Source organism: Patella vulgata, chromosome 8, assembly GCF_932274485.2.
Source record: "Patella vulgata chromosome 8, xgPatVulg1.2, whole genome shotgun sequence".
Classification (NCBI taxonomy): domain Eukaryota; kingdom Metazoa; phylum Mollusca; class Gastropoda; family Patellidae; genus Patella; species Patella vulgata.
The window spans coordinates 9,764,404-9,780,118 of NC_065886.2; the positions used below are offsets into that span (position 1 = coordinate 9,764,404).

Here is a 15,715-nt window from a genome sequence, read left to right on the forward strand (position 1 = left end):
CAGTGTCTTCTCCAAGCTGTGCGAACTTTGCCTTAAAAAGTACTGCAAACAACAATTCTCATAGATTTAATGACTATGTTTGTCAAAGTGTTTTAAATGACTTTTATGTCGACGACTTATTAAAATCGACAGACCTTCCAGAGGATGAGGTTGTAGGCCTTGTACAGGATCTCAAAAAAAAACTTTGTAAATTAGGAGGCTTTCACCTTCATAAGTGGATAAGTAATAGTGCATTCGTTCAGGGCTCAATTCCGCTAGCTGAACGTGGTAAATTGTCGCAAATATCGTTATTAGAAGACGACCCTGTTATAGAAAGGGCCTTAGGATTATTATGGGATGTTTCGTCCGACTCGTTAACATTTCAAATAAACTTAAACAGCAAACCCTATACAAGAAGAGGGATCTTATCTATTGTTAGTGCTGTATACGATCCTTTGGGTTTGGCCGCACCTGCGCTGCTCCCTGCTAAAATATTACTTCAGGAATTGTGTCAAAGTGCTTACGGATGGGACGATAAAATTAGTGAAAGATATTCATTGAAATGGTCAGAGTGGTTGTTGGATTTACCACTATTACAAACTCTTAGAATCCCTCGATGTGTTAAGACTATTTCATTTTGTGATGTTGTATCAACTCAGGTTCATCATTTTTCCGATGCAAGTGAAGCCGGGTATGGTGTATCGAGTTACCTGAGGCTAGTCGATAGTAATGGCGTAATAAACTGCTCATTAATCTTAGGAAAATCGAGAGTAGCACCCCTGAAGAAGATTTCGATTCCACGTATGGAATTAACTGCAGCAACAATTGCGACCAGGTTAAACAAGAAGCTTATTGATGAACTCAAGTGTCGGATTGACAAAGTGTATTTTTGGACAGACAGCACAACTGTGCTGAGGTACATTTCAAACGATGCAACAAGGTTTAAAACCTTTGTGGCTAATCGCGTGTCAGTTATTCGCGAAGCTACATCTGTTGATCAATGGAACTATATTTCATCGAAAGAAAATCCGTCGGATGTTGCATCACGTGGTTGTAGCGTTAAGACTCTTATGAATGACAATAATTGGTTTAAAGGTCCAAGTTTTCTACAGGATGATCAATCAACGTGGCCTAGTGGTAAAATTCCAAACAATTTGGATCAAGATGAAATCAGCGATTCAGAAATTAAACGTGTTGTGACTGTAACTGTTGAACGTGAAAGTCCAATTGACAAACTTGTTAAACATTATTCTAACTGGAAATGTCTTGTGCGTGCTGTAGCGCTATTAAGGCAGTGCGTCAGATGGTGTCGAAATAAATTAACTAGCTTTACATTGACTGTCGAAAATTTGGAGGAAGCCAAATCATGTATTGTCAAGCATGAACAATTAAAGTTCTTAGGCGAAATTGTCGAAGTTTGTGAACAAAACAATCAAGAACATAAAGCCAAACTTTTAAGGTCTATAAATGTGTCAAAATTAGATCCGTATGTTGCCAACGGTGTTTTACGAATCGGTGGACGATTGCGCAGAGCAGATATGTGTTTAGATGCAAAGCATCAAATAATATTGCCTAAAAACTCTATAATTTCAACACTGATTGTGAGAGAAGCCCATGCTCGCGTTGGACATTTGGGTAAAAACGCTACACTTTCAGAAGTTCGTAAAGTTTTCTGGATAATTGGTGCAAGTAACTTAATTAAATCGATTATCTCAAAGTGTGTTGTATGTCGTAAATATTCTGCGACCAAACTGCAACAGAAAATGGCTGATTTGCCTGCTGAGCGTTTAATATCGGGTGAAGCGCCATTCCATAGGACAGGAATAGACTACTTCGGACCTTTTGAGATCAAACGCGCAAGATCGGTTGTCAAGCGTTATGGCGTTATTTTTACGTGTATGAATAGTAGAGCAGTACATTTGGAGATTGCATCATCATTGGACACTGACTCGTGTATCAATGCAATAAGACGTTTTATCGCACGTCGTTCTATGCCAAAATTTATCCGTTCTGACAATGGGTCAAATTTAGTCGGGGCCAACAGAGAACTTAAACTATGTATTGATAAATGGAACAAAGATAAACTAACAAAGGAATTCACTCAGAAAGGAATTCGTTGGGAATTTAATCCACCTGCCGCTTCCCATTTTGGTGGTGTTTGGGAGCGTTTAATTCGGATTGTTCGCAAAGTGTTGTGTTCGCTACAAAAGGATCAGATTAGTCGTCTCGACGATGAGTCGCTTCAAACATTAATGTGTGAAGTTGAGCACATATTAAACAATCGACCGATTACTAAAGTTGCTGAAACTCCAAACGATTTGGATGCATTATCTCCTAATCAACTGTTATGCGCAGGATACAAGAACTTGTCTTATTCACCATCAGCAACTGAGAAAGCAGATAGTTACATAAAGCGTCGCTGGCGTCAAGTTCAATATTTAACTGACATATTCTGGAAACGTTGGATCCATGAGTATTTGCCATGCTTACAGGAGCGCCAAAAGTGGTTATATCCAAAACGAAATGTGGAAATAGGTGATATTGTGCTTGTAATTGATAGTAATATCAGAAATTCGTGGGCCTTGGCTCGTGTTATAAGTGTTATTACTGATAAAGGTGGTTTATCGAGAATAGCAACAGTTAAAACCAAAAGTGGTATATTGCAACGCCCAATTTCAAAGTTGTGCTTAGTGTTAGAATGTGACGAAAAGTTATAAGAACACAATTTGTGTTAAAATCACAATACTCCGTCCATAAATATGGATATGTGAAATAAATTTCAGTATTATAATATTGAAAATCATAATCAGTGAAATGCATGTATGTAAGACTGTAAATATTTAAAATACTTTGGAATGCTGTATTGTTTGATTAGTTATTGCAATTAGTTATTAGTTAAGGCTTTGTAATTGCTACTCTAGTTTTGTCAATTAGTTATTAGTTAAGGTTTTTTGTAATTGCTACACTATGTTTCGTCAATTAGGAGGCCGGAATGTAGACTTCACACAAAAATGACAATAACGGAGTTGACCATTAACGCCTCTCCAGTAGGTCTCGCATATAGAGCTCAAGAGAATAGTCCGAGTACGCAGATACTAATGACGTATTACGTAATTATTCGCACGAGGTCTTTGGTAAGCCTTTGATGTTGCAAACACGCTAGTCTAGTTCCAATTGAAATTTACAGTTTTGGTAGGACACAATTTGGTATGTAAACTAAATTTATGTTGAAAAGATAGATAAAACGCCTCTCTTTAGTTTGCCAGCTAAGTCATATATTTAAGTACATTTGTAGATTTATTAGAATGATATTTGTATGCTGCCCAAATGTAGCAAATTGGCAGCCATATTACTTCATACCCGCCATATTGATAGTAGTAGCAATTCATTTACGAAATGATGAGTTTGCCTGTCTGTTATTTCGTATGAAAACGAATTTGTATTGATAATTGATCGATGTAACTATGATTTACGTCTAAGCTGTTTCTGTGAAGTGTATAGTAATTAATGTAAACTTTGTTGGAAGTCTATTATTTGACAGTACGCAAAAAGGCCTAAATTTTAGGGACAGTCTAGTCCACGACAGATTAAGTTAAGATTTTAGATGTTGATGTGTGTTCTTATTGTTGCTTTTGTCTCGTTGCAGCTAATATGTCTATGTTTGTACACTTGTAAGTGTATTCCATGCACCAGACAATATTGAAGTTATAATGTCATAATTTAGAACTTGAAGAATGTCTTTGCTGATGTGATGTTAAAATGATGTTATTCTGAGTCTGCAGATCAGATCTATATCTTATTGACCTGTCATATTATGAGATGGATGTTCTGAAATATTATCGTCATTAAACCTTGTCATAGAGTAAAGTTGTTCTGATGTTTGGAAACTTATTCAGCAAACCTACCGCAATTTTAGTAGTCGCAGTATGTCTAGTTAGCCGCAGCTACAGTATACATGACCAATTCTCCAATTAGTCAATGTTCGAAGGGAGATAACTCCACCGCTAGAGGCGCTAGGTGCGGGGGGTTGACAGCACTGACAGCAGACGTAAACACGTTTTGTTTTTGTTACGTTCGATTAGGCTAAATTTAATGGGTAAACACAATTTTTGTTGCGCTTTTGGGTGCAACCATACTAGAAGTAAGAACGATACGTGCAATTTTTATGAATTTCCCGTTGATGAGCATTGGCGTAAATTATGGGTGAATGCTGTCAAGAGAAATGTTGTGACAGACGACGGGAAAGTTCACCCGTGGAATCCGAGTGATAGCTCGAAGCTTTGTAGCTGTCATTTCCTGTGTCCGCCAAATCCATCATCCAGGCAAAAAAGTAACAAGCATGTACTACCAACAGTGTTTGTATTTAGAAAAAACCCAACACCAAGGTCTTCTACCAAATCTACTTCAAGGGAGCTACCACCAGTCTTGAAAAGGAAAAGAACTGATAGTGATACGGTCAACAAGGTAGGCTAATAATCTACAAATTACCGGTAGTCCTATTGCTCCTAATAATGCTATGAGCCGTTGAGGCCCATATAATTATTGTCATATTTCCTACCATACCCGGTACGCACAGTCGACTGTATTATTACTATTATTTTAAAGTATTATTATTTAGGCCTCTAAGAGTATAATAGTAAGTGCATGGGGACTGCACTCGCACAAAATAGTAGTAGTAGTGTATGGACAGTCGAAATACTACCTAGTCAAGATTGCGGCCCACAAATAAAATCAAGGCCTTGTTCAGTTGTTTACAATTCACTTTCACATTAGGCTATTCAAGTACCTGTTAGGCCTAACATTTGGCTCAAACTATCACAAGAGTTTAATATTATGCAATGGAGGAGGTGGGGGGGGGTCATCGGGTTCATAATTTTAAAGAGGTAGTACTAGTACTAGCCTGTCACTCTTGCCACCCCCCACCCCCCAAAAAAAACCACTGTTAAATGATGGATTTAGTTTTGAATTATTGACAATAACCTAAGTTAGACTCCCCTATTCATTGAAATTTGAACGAATGACCTACCGTGTATTTATAAGTAAATTTGTTAGAAAAACAAGGAAAACAGTTCTGTGAATGTGATATAAATTTTGGAAGCCGAGGATTCACCACAAGAAATTGATAGAATAAAACTGTTACCTGTAAGTGAAAGTAAAATATGATATTCCTTTTAAAAATTGTACTGATATTGAATTACTACAGTACATTTTTGAATAAAATCAATATAATGTTACATAATGTTACTATAAATAGTGTCGCACATATACAAACACCCATAAGATAAACCTGTGGACTAGACATTAGTGCCCACTGCGCTGAACAGTCCTGTAGTGATAGGCCTACATGCTTCACTCAAAATGAAACTCCGCACAAGTGAGAATATATAAACTTTCTCATATTAGTTACATTTTTCAATCAAGTGATCTTTTTTTTATTTCAGTCAACACAGCATGATCATGATTATTTAAGTACAATAAGAACAGGTAGACTGGCCGAGGCTATTGATAATTTGACAAGTCAACATCCTGAGTTTTCTACATTCTTACATGACTACAATACAGCAATTCAGAAAGCTACAGCATTTGATGAACATAACCAGAAAGTGCAAATATTGACTTTATATAATGTAAAAGATGATGACAATTTATTTCGATATTTTACTGGTTTTCCTACGTATTCAGTGTTTTTAGCCTTATTTAATTATTTAGAAGACAAAGTTATAGATATGAAATATGATAAAGGAAGTAAAACCTACGAATATAATTTTTTTAGTAATCGGTACATTTCTAAGCCAGGCAAGAAAAGAGCTTTAACTTTGCAAGATGAATTTTTCATAACATTAGTCAGATTGAAATTAGGCTTGCCGTCAAAAGATTTTTCAAAGCGATTTGGTATTTCTGAATCTTCATTTTCATCCATATTTAGAACGTGGACGACACTGTTATCAATAGAACTTACAAATTTATGTGAATTACCTTCAATTGAATCTGTTGTGCAAACTAAAGCTTCCTGTTTTAAAGATTTTAATAATATTGCAATTATTATAGATTGTACAGAGTTGTTTAGTGAGACTCCTTCTTCATTAACCGCTCATAAGCAATATCATTCTAATTATAAGCATCACAGTACAGTGAAATTTATGGTTGGTATCAGTCCAGCAGGAGCGGTAACATATGTGTCTCAAATGTATGGTGGTAGGGCTTCCGACAAATTTATTACAAATGATTCTGAAAGTTTATTATCTTATCTCGATCCAGGGACGAGCATTATGGCAGACCGAGGCTTTACGATCTGCGATGATTTACCTGCTGGTGTTCAGTTAATTATTCCCCCTTTTAAACCCAAAGACAAGGCCCAATTTTCTAAAGATGAAGTACTAAGAAGTAAAAAAATATCAGAGTTCTTGGACATTGGCAGGACGTTGTTGACGTTGACGTAACCTCTGTCCAAGCATGTCCCAGACATGCTCGATGGGGGAGAGGTCGGGACTCAGTGCTGGCCAAGGTAATGTGGTGATGTTCTGTTGTTGGAGGTAACCTGTAACGATCCTGGCCCTGTGACATCTTGCGTTGTCATCCTGGAAGATGAAACGGCGGCCATGACGTCGTGCGAACGGCACAACATGGACTGCCAAGATGTTGTCCCGGTAGTACTGGCCTGTAACACGCCCTGCAACAACATGTAAAGCCGTTCTTCCAGCAACAGTGATGCCTCCCCACACCATAACAGAACCACCCCCAAATCGATCATGTCTGATGACGTTAACGTCTTGGAAGCGCTCGTTTCGACGACGCCACACCCTCCTACGTCTGTCCAAAAAATCAACAGTGAACCTTGACTCATCTGAAAACATCACATTGCTCCAGCGTCGATTATCCCAGTGTTGACGATCCCTACACCAACGACGTCTTGCCTGAATGTGATGATCTCTCAAACAAGGGATCACGCGAGGACGTCGGGCGCGAAGGTGACCCCTATGCAGTCGATTCCGAATCGTCTGGCCACTCACTCTCACACCAGTGTCTGTTTGAAGACGAGCGCTGATCTGATTTGCTGTGATGACACGATTTCTCAGGGCCAAGGTACGGATAAATCGATCCTGGGCTTGAGTTGTCGCCCTTGGTCGACCTGAGCGTGGTCTGTCCTGTACAGATTGTGTATCACGGTATCTGGACCATAGACTGCTTATGACAGACTGAGAAACATTCATCGTCCGCGCCACAACCGCCTGTGTTGTGCCGATCTGTAGCATGCCAAGGGCACGTAACCTTTCATTTTGGGTAAGCCGACGCATATCAAAATTTGTTTTCTGGTCACTAAAACAATTAAACTGATGTTTCCACCCTGGAATTCAATGCCACAATGACTGTAACATTCAAAGTCAGAGTCGTGCAAATCTTGGGTTGGACCCCCATGATGATCCCAAGCATCACCTGCATTCCATGCGGTAGCTATTGGTGCGTTTGGGCGTCACATGTACCTGGAAATGTTTCTTCTGTTAGGTTCTATAGTGACTATTTTCGTAGTCATTTGCATATTTTAGTATTATGCCCCCAAAATCAAATATCCCCTACTTTTTTTGAATAGTATATTACTATTATTTTAAAGTATTATTATTTAGGCCTCTAGAGTATAATAGAAGTGCATGGAGACTGCACTCACACAAAATTTACACAAAATAGTAGTAGTAGTAGTGTATGGACAGTCGAAATACTACCTAGTCAAGATTGCGGCCCACAAATAAAATCAAGGCCTTGTTCAGTTGTTTACAATTCACTTTCACATTAGGCTATTCAAGTACCTGTTAGGCCTAACATTTGGCTCAAACTATCACAAGAGTTTAATATTATGCAATGGAGGAGGTGGGGGGGGGTCATCAGGTTCATAATTTTAAAGAGGTAGTACTAGTACTAGCCTGTCACTCTTGCCACCCCCCACCCCCCCCCAAAAAACACTGTTAAATGATGGATTTAGTTTTGAATTATTGAAAATAACCTAAGTTAGACTCCCCTATTCATTGAAAATTGAACGAATGACCTACCGTGTATTTATAAGTAAATTTGTTAGAAAAACAAGGAAAACAGTTCTGTGAATGTGATATAAATTTTAGAAGCCGAGGATTCACCACAAGAAATTGATAGAATAAAACAGTTACCTGTAAGTGAAAGTAAAATATGATATTCCTTTTAAAAATTGTACTGATATTGAATTACTACAGTACATTTTTGAATAAAATCAATATAATGTTACACAATGTTACTATAAATAGTGTCGCACATATACAAACACCCATAAGATAAACCTGTGGACTAGACATTAGTGCCCACTGCGCTGAACAGTCCTGTAGTGATAGGCCTACATGCTTCACTCAAAATGAAACTCCGCACAAGTGAGAATATATAAACTTTCTCATATTAGTTACATTTTTCAATCAAGTGCTTTTTTTTTTATTTCAGTCAACACAGCATGATCATGATTATTTAAGTACAATAAGAACAGGTAGACTGGCCGAGGCTATTGATAATTTGACAAGTCAACATCCTGAGTTTTCTACATTCTTACATGACTACAATACAGCAATTCAGAAAGCTACAGCATTTGATGAACATAACCAGAAAGTGCAAATATTGACTTTATATAATGTAAAAGATGATGACAATTTATTTCGATATTTTACTGGTTTTCCTACGTATTCAGTGTTTTTAGCCTTATTTAATTATTTAGAAGACAAAGTTATAGATGTGAAATATGATAAAGGAAGTAAAACCTACGAATATAATTTTTTTAGTAATCGGTACATTTCTAAGCCAGGCAAGAAAAGAGCTTTAACTTTGCAAGATGAATTTTTCATAACATTAGTCAGATTGAAATTAGGCTTGCCTTCAAAAGATTGTTCAAAGCGATTTGGTATTTCTGAATCTTCATTTTCATCCATATTTAGAACGTGGACGACACTGTTATCAATAGAACTTACAAATTTATGTGAATTACCTTCAATTGAATCTGTTGTGCAAACTAAAGCTTCCTGTTTTAAAGATTTTAATAATATTGCAATTATTATAGATTGTACAGAGTTGTTTAGTGAGACTCCTTCTTCATTAACCGCTCATAGGCAATATCATTCTAATTATAAGCATCTCAGTACAGTGAAATTTATGGTTGGTATCAGTCCAACAGGAGCGGTAACATATGTGTCTCAAATGTATGGTGGTAGGGCTTCCGAAAAATTTATTACAAATGATTCTGAAAGTTTATTATCTTATCTCGATCCAGGGACGAGCATTATGGCAGACCGAGGCTTTACGATCTGCGATGATTTACCTGCTGGTGTTCAGTTAATTAGTCCCCCTTTTAAACCCAAAGACAAGGCCCAATTTTCTAAAGATGAAGTACTAAGAAGTAAAAAAATATCAGAGGCCCGTGTTCATATAGAAAGGGCAATAAGGCGTATTAAACAGTTTCTCTTGCTAGAGAATGAGGTCAAGTTGGCCATGATAGGAAATTACGAAAATATTTTTCGTACCTGTGCTTACCTTGTAAATTTTCAAGATCCTTTTCTCAAAGTATAGGCTTTTAAAATTAAAACAAACTGAAAACATTTTTGAAGTTGTGAAGTAATAAATGTCTATTGTTAACAGTAATAACACTTATAATATTAAAAATATAACATAATGTTGTCAACAAACATGTACAAATTAAGTCTCTATGAAAACCTTCGGTCATTACAATTGTTTTATATATTTTATCAACAAACATGTATAAATTCAGTAATTAAGCCACTATTTACAATTAAAGAGGAAACCTTTCGATCATTACAGTTTTTTTATACATATTTTGTCAACACACATCTATAAATTCGGTAATTAAGCCACTATTAGTATTTACAATTAAAGAGGAAACCTTCGGCCATTACAGTTTTTTCATATATTTTATCGACTATTAATTTCATTTAAGTAAAAATCAACACTATTAAACGATTTGTTTATTGAAATAGAATAGGATATAAAAACCACTGCAGTGGCTGGAGTTCTGAAGAATGTCTAAATTGCATTTCATAAGACATTAATTTTCTTACAATTGTATTTGTATAAAATAATTTAGCCTTAAAATACACATCATCGCATTTCATTAAACATTAATTTTGGAACAATTATATTTGTGTAAAATAATTTAGCCTTACCATACACGTCATTCCAAAAATCTAAATCAAATGACATTGTACTACTTATAATTCCTTTACTGGACCATACAACAAAGTCAGCTTTATGTATTTTAATTATAGCCATTTGACTTTGTATTTGGGTATAATATGTATGTGAAGGAATTAGATGAGCTTGACCATTCTCATCAGGTTTTAAGTAATTAATAGAATTTATAAAAATCTGTAGTTGGTTTGTTTTCAATGGTTTTTGGACATTTAATTTCAACTATTATTTTATCCTCGCAACAAGAACATGAAAAGATTCTGTCAACACTGGTTGCAAACCAACCCTCATTTGAAAACATTAACCCTTTCTGCATTAGATTACACCCAATATGTGTTTTCTGCTTTTCTTTTAGATATTCAGAAGCTGCATCTTTTTCATGTATAAGACCATATGCAGTATGTATATTTCCCTTAAATTTACTATTGCCCATTACATCTTCTATAAGCCAGTCATTGCTCCCATGATCAAGTAATGTTTTGCCTGATTTTACTCGTGTGTAAATATTATGTATTTTGCTGGATGTTATGGCACATTTTCGATAATGAAACCAGTTTTTTTTATTTTCACTTTGTTTTCTTGTCAATGATTCAATTGCATTTATCTCAGAATCAGTATAGCAAAGTAAAGTCATAAAGTCATGCATATTTGTATTTTGTCTCATGCTAACAAGATATTTAGATTTTTCTAATATTGATTTTGGGGGTAATAATTCTGTGTATATATCGGTAATAAAAGATGGTACTAATTCAACTGCATCCAAGTTATATATATCCTTAAGATCTGAGGGTCCAAATGTTTGCAAGGGTTGATTATTTACGGGTCTCCACTTATTGAGATCTACCGATTTCAACCATGGTAAATTTGGACGACATAAATTAAGTTCATGAAAAAGCTGTTGTGCCTTTTCAAATTTTACCCCAGCCTTTAGAGGATTAACTGGATTAAAGATGCTACTCTTCAATTTTTTTTAACCACCTTAATAGGTCCTTTTTTTACAATAGGAACATCTTTAAGAGGTTTCACTTGAATATTTTTGGATTTTGGTGCAGATCATGAACATAAAATAGATGTGCACGAAGTGTCAGGCAATTCTGTTAAACCTTTACTAACAATATCTTCTAGGCCAAATAGTAAGCCAGCAACATGAGAGCATGCCTCGATCAATCCTGCTACACATGAACAATGACCACCAAGTGGTTTACCACTAGATTTATCTAAAACAATGCATGTGTCATATACAGTTCCAGATGTATCCCAAGATGGGTTACTTTTGCAGCGTAAAGCACAGTATGAATAATTATCTGCCAGATTGTTAAACCGAACAGAATTTATATGTCCTGAAGCCCAAAGTTCGTAACTGCGTAAAGCTTTATATCGCTTAAGTGTTTCTGATGTGAATTCTTCAAAGTTTGAAGAACATGTTTTAATATCATGAGCATTAATCAAATATTCTACAATCTGCGAAAGTGTTGTAGATGGCAAATATTTAAGATTTTGGGTCCAGCCCTTAACTGAATTTTTAATGTCACAAATATGTTGATGAAGCACACTAGTAGATTGATTAAATTTATAAATTGAAGACAGCTGTGCCAAATGATGGGTCCTTTTGCCAATAACTTCTAAATGATTTCTCCTGAGTAAGTCTTTCAATTCCAAATCATTAAGTTTACACAAATCTTCATATTTAATTATTTCATGGGGTTTTAGATGTAAGACTGAAGATAGCTGGTCAATTTTCTCTAAATGTTTATTCTTGGGGACCAATGAATGTAATCTAATAATCTTATCAAGTTGCTGATTAGTTAACTTCAACAGGTCAGAATAAGAATAAGTCTGTGAAGTAAAAAAAAGAGAAATGAATTGTTTATCAATAAAAAAAAATAAATCACTTTATCTTGTGGTGTCTGTTCGGAAGGAAGGGTGGGGGTAGGGCCTATATTTTTTTTTTAAAATCTTAATTAGATTTAAAAACTTACAATTTAAAAAATATGTCCAACATCCATTTACGGAGGGGCGAAATATATTTAAGTTTTTTTGTAAAAAGAGCTTAATTATAAATATTAGATCTACGAGTACGAAGGGAAAGTTTGGGCAATAAGCTACGGTACATGCATCGCATCCAATAGGCGTAGGCCTATTTATGAGCGGCGAATCCCGAACATACGACGGCTGATATTATGATAAGGACATACAAAACACCAATTTCATATTTGGAATTTTCACACAGCTCATTTTTATATTTCACCCGAAGAATGTAGGCTGTTTAGGGGGACCATAATACTAGCCGAATCGAATCAATCGAATCGAGTGTAACTAAAAATAGCCTAACTAAGTCGTAATTTTGTCAACCTACCTATCGCAGCATTTTATGATGATCTGTGTTCACATGACAAAATTAGATATAATTATGTTAAAAATGTGGAAAAGTATATTATTTAAAGTTGCATTATGATAATAAATAATTTGAATAGGGACAGTTCAGTTTGTTTGTGTTGACTTATTATCGCAGACGTCAAATTGTCAAGCGAAGCCATTAATAAACAATGTAAATCCCCCTCAACTAGCGCCACCAGCGGTGGAGTTACCTCCCTTCAACAATGACGAATAGGTGAATAGAGCAGGCGCAATAATTTATATAATCTTTTGCAGAAGTTGAAATTACGACTGTAATTAGAAATGCCAGAAAATGGAACTGTAAGTTCAGTTGAGAAAAGGTAAATTAATTGAATTTTGAGATTTGGAGAACTTTTGGAAACCCTTAATTTCATTTTCAACAATTAGCGAGATAGTTAAAAGGGTGTCTAGCGAAGCATTATTATTTTTACGTCTCTGTGCAACATTTGTATTTTTCAGAAAATATTTAATTTCCAGTGCTTAATCCTGCTGATATAAACTGAAGTGGATTGTTTAACATTTCAAAAATCAAAATTAAGAGGGGAGCGGTGGTGTTAATCTCATAGCTTAGATTCACAAATAGATAGACTTAAAGGCTCAATACCACTCTTGTTGTAACTGAATAATATGTCCCAATCTTTATTCTGGTCAACAAATTGTACTATTTTACAATATTCCAATTAATTGGTGATACAAATTTCATCTTAACACACCTAATTTAAAAAATTGGAAAAATTCAACTAAATGATTTGAAAAGCCTGACGTAAAGTTTTTCAAATGTGACTTGGATTTAAAAATATTTTTGAACCCTCCGAACAAGTATAATAGGATTAAATGGATAATTTACACAGCAGGTAGGACACTAACACATCTAGTACTTAGAATAAGGCTATTTTTTTAATTTCGGGAGCTGTCAAGCCAGCAAGAGTGTTATTGTCTCTTTAACAAAACGACCTTAAATCAAAAAGGCCGACATGATTTGTCAAAACGGGCATACAGAATATCAAAACGATCGATTAAGTATTTTTTCTTTTGCATGGGATCCAAAATGACGATCAGCGACTTTTACACAACAGAACAAGGAAATAGATCTTTTAAATGATGTTTAAAGGGTCAATCCCGATAATATTTTGGAGAATAAATTTGTGTTAAAATCCCTTAAAATCATCTACCTTTGGGCCGAGTAACTAACTCAATATATGTGATACGTTTTCAAACAACTTAAACCTGTCAGTCATCGTGTGGAATGGGGACTGGTGTCCCAAGCTGTATTATACGGTGTCTGAATAAAACCAGACTTTTATTTTATAAGAATAATGTGTAGGTAAAATTTACCTTTCATTATCAAGTACAGCACATGTGGCATTCACTGTATATATATCTAAAGGAACGGGAATCGATTATCAGATCACCCAACGAAAAAACTGACCCGACATCTTAAAAGGGTTACGTGTCCGGTTAAGCAGTTTTGGCGTTCACGTCCAAACGACTCAATATTTTGAGCTGAAATTGTGTGACAAGGTATTGATACAAAATTCCTCTATATTTTGGCGCTTAAATTTCATATGTACACAGACTTTTATTTTTAAGACTGTTTTAAGACTGATAGTCCCTTTAACATACGTGTCTCTTTGAGCAATTCAATAAAAAATAATAGCCGAACAAGACTTTCAAACATAGATGTACAATCAATGGTGATAGGTAGGCCTACACTTTAAACGCAATAAAACAGATCTACCGTTGTCAATTACACACTTTGTGAGCAGAAGCGGAAAAAACCGAATGCATAGATTAATAAAGGCGGTAAACGCTAGCAACGCCACGGGGACATGCATAACCTAAAGACCAATATGTAAACAATAACAGATGGACTATATATATTTCTGTTAAAGGCATTCCATTAGTCATCCATATGTTAAACTTACCCCGGTACTAATTATTTAATAAATATAAACATTTTTTGGTAAAATTTGAAATGTTGTTATTAACAACAGCAATAAAAGGTATTACATTTAAAATAGATTATAATTGTATAAGGAAGCCTCAACATGGTTCCAACAGTAGGCACATGTTGATAAAATCGTAGAATATTAATTAGCAAGTTGAAATACCAACAAATATTGTAAAATATTTTTCAGCATCCCAAAAAACAATTGTGCTTGATAGAGATTATACACTGCTTTAAAGCGATAAAATCCGCGAAGCGACAGATGTTGTTTACTTTGAAGTTAACATTTCACTATTGAAATAAACCCAACTTTTACTTTCATGTTTATTGCTTTATTTGGATATACAATTCGTGAAGCTACATTTTATTATGCTGTGTAATTTAATGTTTAAAATAAATATTACCTCTATTATCCGTGTTATGTTTATTGCCTTGTTTGTCTAAATCAGTATCTGATTCACCGGGGCTTGTTTATGCTTCTGTTTCCTTCTATAAAAGTTTTCTCGTCTAATTCTTTTGGATTTTAGTTTTACATGGGCTCCCCTTGCTTCCGTCTACTATTCAAAGTCTTACGTTCATTGGTTTTTAGATTTTCATAAGCAAATCAAAATGTGAGGGAAAAAAGGCCTAGATAGTCAAATTGTTATCGCCCCTTTCAGCTAACTAATAAATTTAGAAATGAAATGAAATGGGGTTTAATGTCCTACTGTTTTGCTCCTAAACTGGGCTAATGAAGACGGAAATAAATTTAGAGGTCCGTATACCAGGGGCATAGGCAGACAACAGGGCCTTGTTGGCGGGGATACAATGGTTTTGAGATTTGGGTCCCCCTCTCAAATTAGGTGTTCAACTTTGGTGTTCAGGTTCTGATCTTCAATCGGTGGCAGAGTATGCTTCAAATCAACTCCATACAGCTCAATATTTCCCACCTTTCATTGTTAAATAGTAATGTGTATCTAAAGATGCATTAAATAAGATTTAGAGAAAGAGCTGGCCATTATTGCTATACTAATAGTTCCAAAATAGGTAGCATATTTGAATATATTGACAATTTCAATCAAATTAATTTATTCGAAAGTTATGAGTCTTTGAAGGTTTGGTGATATAGTCTTGATTAGAAAGTACCATTGCTACGACAATAAACAAAGTCTCGATTATCAGTTTTAAATTAATCGGTACTTGTTG

The 15,715-nt window shown here is 35.3% G+C and overlaps 2 protein-coding genes across 2 annotated transcripts; both read left to right on the top strand.

Moving 5' to 3' along the window:
• The first annotated feature begins 227 nt into the window (after positions 1 to 227).
• On the top strand, positions 228 to 3,846 carry LOC126831000 (uncharacterized). The gene is made up of 2 exons (XM_050561617.2): positions 228 to 3,186; positions 3,626 to 3,846. Exon 1 carries the CDS (start codon positions 783 to 785, stop codon positions 2,694 to 2,696), a length of 1,914 nt encoding a protein of 637 aa, XP_050417574.2. The 5' UTR covers positions 228 to 782; the 3' UTR covers positions 2,697 to 3,186; positions 3,626 to 3,846.
• An 88-nt stretch (positions 3,847 to 3,934) lies between these two features.
• On the top strand, positions 3,935 to 8,464 carry LOC126830983 (uncharacterized). Its single transcript, XM_056102813.1, has 3 exons — positions 3,935 to 4,443; positions 5,421 to 6,379; positions 8,437 to 8,464. Exons 1-3 carry the CDS (start codon positions 4,072 to 4,074, stop codon positions 8,462 to 8,464), a joined length of 1,359 nt encoding a protein of 452 aa, XP_055958788.1. The 5' UTR covers positions 3,935 to 4,071.
• Positions 8,465 to 15,715: the final 7,251 nt, after the last annotated feature.

Bases quoted from the DNA above. Each gene is read 5' to 3' on its own strand.
- LOC126830983 (XM_056102813.1), top strand. From the start codon at position 4,072: ATGGGTAAACACAATTTTTGTTGCGCTTTTGGGTGCAACCATACTAGA. The intron at 4,444-5,420 runs GTAGGCTAATAA...TTTTTATTTCAG, and splicing joins ATAGTGATACGGTCAACAAG to TCAACACAGCATGATCATGA. The intron at 6,380-8,436 runs GTTCTTGGACAT...TTTTTATTTCAG, and splicing joins AGAAGTAAAAAAATATCAGA to TCAACACAGCATGATCATGA.
- LOC126831000 (XM_050561617.2), top strand. From the start codon at position 783: ATGGAATTAACTGCAGCAACAATTGCGACCAGGTTAAACAAGAAGCTT.